General features: G+C 32.4%; 1 protein-coding gene across 1 annotated transcript in view; it reads left to right on the top strand.

Annotated features, from left to right (window-relative positions):
- Positions 1-5087, top strand: part of TTC21B (tetratricopeptide repeat domain 21B) — a 113158-nt gene that overhangs the window by 78269 nt on the left and 29802 nt on the right. The window contains 1 exon segment of the mRNA XM_012655822.1: positions 1338-1444. Within this exon segment, the coding sequence (XP_012511276.1) occupies positions 1338-1444 (107 nt within the window).

Raw genomic sequence — 5087 nt, 5'->3', positions numbered from 1 at the left:
TCTTTCTTTTCTTTTGCCAATATATTTACTGTAGCTTTAAAATATGCTTGTATACATGATAAGACAAGCCTGCTCTAAATTTTCTTAATATTTCCAAATGTTGTTTAATTTAGCTTTGACGATGTTAATATATTTATTGTATAATAATTCTGAATGTATTTACTGTATAAAGTTATTAGTTTCATGAACATATGTGCATGAGTCTGTCAGACCTTCCACTGAAACACTCAAAAGGCCTACACGTGGATGTGCAGTTTGAGAAGGTTCGAGGGGGAGAGAGATTCAATTATTATATGTTTTACTTACATTTGGCATATTATATTTACATAATATAAATGCTTTCATTTAATAAATATTTGCTGAGCACACCCTGTGGTGTACTCAAATGCCTTCACATACTTTTTATTATTTTACTAGCACATTAATCTTTGAGGCAAATGTAATTACTCCAATTTTTAAATTAGCAATCTGAAACTCAGTTTTCTTGATGTGTTCCTGGGTAGCACACCTGGTTTCTAACAAACATCTTAAACTTAACATGTCTAAACCAAATTCCTGATCTACCTCCCCAGATCTACTCCGCATGCAGCCTTCTTCATTTTATTAATAACAACTTCATCCTTCTTTGTGGTTACTAAGAGCTAAAATCTTTGCCCTCACCCTTGCCCTTGTGCTTGGGAAATGCTGTTGACTGTACCTTCTGAATATGTTCAGAATCCTACTGCATCTCACTAATTCCACTGCTGTCACTGTCACCCTTAGCCAAGTCTCCATCATGTTTTTTGTTTTTTTGAGACAGGGTCTTGCTCTGTCGCCCAGGCTAGAGTGCAGTAGTGTCATCATAGCTCGCTGCAACCTCAAACTACTGGGCTCAAACGATTCTCCTGCCTCAGTCTTCCCAGTAGTGGGGATTACAGGGGTGCACCACCATGCCCTGCTAATTTTTTTATTTTTTGTAGAGATGCAGTCTCTTTGTGTTGCTCAGGCTGGTCTTTAACTCCTGGCCTCAAGTGATCCTCCTGACTCAGCCTCCCAAAATGCTGCAATTACAGGCATGAGCCATCGTGCCTAGTCCTGGATTGTTAATTCTTAATAAATATATGTCTAAGAAAAACCTCTAGTTGTTACCCAATTCTGTAACTTTTCTTCCAGCCAGTTTTTATCCTAAAGCTTTGTTTTTAAAATGGGCCATTCTTCAGTTAACTAACCAAAATTTTAAAAATTTTATTCACTATTTTTCAAATTAATTTTTTCTAAAAGACCAGTTTTAAAAATTGTAGAAAAATGTAAACATTTAAGATGAGCATTTCTTCCCATTGAATTCTGTTCTTTCATAGTGAATGAACTGTCAGCTCTCATGGAGGATGGACGTTCTCAAGTTCTTCTAGCAAAAGTTTACAGTAAAATGGAAAGACCTGGTGATGCAATCACTTCATTACAGCAGGTAAATGCATTTGTTTGTGAGTGTGGTCATGGGATGGGAGATGGATGTAGAAGGGAATATGCCACATGTAAGAGGAAAACAGTTTCTTTTGGCCCAGCACTCCCAGAAAATATGTCAAAATAGAAATAATGATTGAATGCTTATGGCTTGTACAATTTAAATGTATTATTGCTAATTATTTAACAATTAGGGAAAGTTGGTATTTTTAGTCCTGTTTTACAACTGAGGAAACTTGGCTTAATAACTTGTGTGAAGCCATATGACCAGTGTCATAAACAGGATTTGAACTCAGTGCTTCCTTCCTCCATTCTTTTAGATCTTCTTTCATTTCTGTTAATATTTTGTGGTTCTCAAAGTAGAGATTTTTTACACACATTTTCTTACATGTATTCCTAAGTGGTTGTTGTTTTTTGATGATTTTTCAATTTTTGTTTACTAACAATTTTTTATAAGTGACTTAAATATTATCAGATACACTCTTCTGCATCTATCAAGATGGTCATAATGACCTTGCCCCTGTTTTCTTAATGCATTATATTAAATTGATTAATTTTCAAAGGTTAAACCATCCTGATATTCCTGAAATAAATGTGACTTTGTTACAATTTTTAAAGGATATTACCAGAATTTAAAGATGTTTGCTAATATTTTGTTCAGGATTTCTACATGTATATTCAAGAAATAGACTGATGCCATTTCTTTAATGTTTGGAACAATTCAATACTGAAACCATTGGGACCTTGAGACTTTTTTGATGAAAGTTTTTATTAATGGATTTGACACCATTAATAGATTTTAGACTGATCATGTTTAAATTTCTTATGTCAGTTTAGATGATTATATTTTTAAGATAGTTCAGTTCATTAAACTGTCAAATTTATTGACATAAATTTTTTCATTATACCTTTTCTTTTGAATGTTTATAAGAGCTGTGAAAAAAGTCCTCTTTTACAGACCTGATATTAGTAATTTTATTTTCCTTTTTTTAATAATCAATTATGCTAGGGATTTATTATCTTATTAATATTTTCAAAGAATCAACTTTTACCTTTTCTGACCTCATTAAATGTTCACTTTTTACCTCATAATTAGTTTCTTCTACTTTCTTTAGGTTTAGTTTACTGATCTTTTTTTAGCCTCTTGAAATAGTATGTTAGGTAATAGATTTTTAGCCTTTGTTCTTTTCTTATTCATTTAAGGCAATAAATTGTTCTCTAAACACTGCTTTAGTAGCGTCCCACAAGTTTATTATTATTCAATTCAAAATATTTCTTCATTTTCACTTTGATCACTTCTTTGACCCATGGGTTGTTTAAAAGTGTAGTGATCAATTTCTAAGCAGTTCTGATTTTTTTTGTTATGTTTTTTTGATGTCGATTTCTAGTTTAATTCCACTGTGGTCAAAGACATATTTTTAATGATTCAATTTTTTGAAATTTGTCGAAGCTCGCTTTATGTGCTACATGATATTCAGTTTGGGTACAGGTTTCATGTGGATTTGAAATAATGTGTTTCAAATGTTACTAACAACTATGGTCAGGTCAACTATGTGTCAATTGGGTCAAGTTGATTTGTTCAAATTTTTTCTTTTCTTAGGGTTTGGTTATTGTTTATTTGTTTGCTTGTTTTGGTCCGTTTGTGTAATTTGCTTTTATGAGAGGTATGCTAAAGTCTTTCAATGTGATTGTGGATTTCTCTTTCTCCATTTGGTCCTATGTATTTTTGTTTCATTTATTTAGAAGATGTATTATTGAATGATCCAGATTTAGAATTGTAACATTTTCCTGGTGAATTAACTTCTTTATAATTAAAAAATGGCCTTCTTTATATCTAGTAATGCTTCTTTCTTTAAAATCTCCTTTGTCTGGTATTTATATAGCTACTTAAGCTTTCTTTTGGTTAGTGGTTTCATAGTATAGCTTTTTGCATTCTTTTACTTTCAAACATTCATGTCTGTGTTGAAGATCTGTCAGCATAAAATTACTTTTTTCTCTGACAATCTAATATTGTCATTAGAATATTTATTTTGCTAACATTTAATATAATTATGAATTATATTTGGATTTATACCTGCCATCTTACAATTTATTTTTTTAACTTTTCTTTCTTGACATATTAGTTTTCTGTGTTGCATAACAAATTACCTCAAATTTAGTGGATGAAAACAATATTATCTTACGGTTTCTATGGGTCAGGAGTCTGGGCACCTCTTAGCTGGGACCTCTGCAAAGCTGTGGCCAAGGTATTGGCCAAGGCTGGGTTCTCAACTGGAAACTTATCTGGGTAAGGATCTGCTTCCAAGCTCATACAGGTTGTTAGCAGAATTCATTTCCTCAAGGCTGTGAGACTGAGGACTCCAGCTTCTGGTTCACTGCTGGCTGGGAGGCACCTAAGAATCCTGGAGGCCTGCAGCTCCTTGCCCAGTGGGCCAGCTAATCTGACCACTTAATTCTTCAAAGCCACCAAGGGAGAAAGTCTCTAGAGTGAGTGAGTCTGCTAGCAAGACAGAGTCTTACATAATGTACTGTAATCATGGGAGTGACATCCCATCACATTTGCCATATTCTATTAGTTACAAGCAAGTTCCACGTCTCACCTATATACAAGGAGAGGGGGTCTTACAAGGGAGTGCAGGAAAAGCAGGGATCATGGGAGCCACCTGAAAGTCTGTCCACCAAATAAATGCTCAAAACCTCTTGTTGAATGACTGAAAGGAAATCATAGAATTACTCTTTAATTCCAGGAAAAATTATAGGAGAAAAATCACCATTTAATCCATTTACTGTCTCTTCTATGAAAATAAAATCTAAGTAAATGAGAAATAAAGAACCTCTGTGACATAAAACACTTAACAATTTTATAACTTTATAACTTCACATAGTTGTCACTAGTATGTACAGATGCTTGTTTTACTTCTTTCACTTAACATCTAGATTTTTCTAATCTATATAGTTTGATATTCATCTTAGAAAAAGTAATATGATATTCCCATTAACTGGTATATTTTATTTTTAGATTGTCTGACATAAGATGTGTATACAATAAAGGAATTAAAATAGAAAGAGAATTAAGAAATCTATAAAGATGTTTATATCTATACTTTATTCTACGAAAGATTTGAAGGGATTTACAAGAATATACATTATAAAATAGGAAAGGGGAGGGAAAAGTAAATGTGTTAACAATCAAGGCTAATATAATTAATTGTAAAGGATAATTAAGTTCAGCTCTGATCTTTCAGGAAGTCAAGGGAAAATATGGAATCTTATCAATTTTTCAAGAAAATTTTATTGCCAACACTAAATTCTATATGAAAATGTTTCTTAATGATCATTGAATATACTCTTTCCAAATTAAGCTTCTTTTATAAAATATCTTTAATAGGAAATACAAAACACTTTTGTTTAAAAATTCCCCCAATTATATATCTTTAACAAAATGACAAAGCATCACACAAAAATCTAATTCATAAATGTGTTTCTCTAAGCTAATAAGGTGCACATATTTGGCTTTCTAGAGATTCAGTTGTTTCAAAGATAAAACTCAAGTATGGAACCAGAAAAGACCTCGTATAGCCAAAGCAATCTTAAGTAAAAAGAACAAACTGGGAGGTATCAGTTTACCTGACTTTAAGCTGTACTAC

This window comes from Propithecus coquereli, unplaced genomic scaffold (assembly GCF_000956105.1).
Source record: "Propithecus coquereli isolate 6110/MARCELLA unplaced genomic scaffold, Pcoq_1.0 Scaffold49, whole genome shotgun sequence".
NCBI classification, from domain to species: domain Eukaryota; kingdom Metazoa; phylum Chordata; class Mammalia; order Primates; family Indriidae; genus Propithecus; species Propithecus coquereli.
The sequence above is the reverse complement of the archived record's forward strand: the minus strand, read 5'-3'. Positions and strand labels throughout refer to the sequence as shown.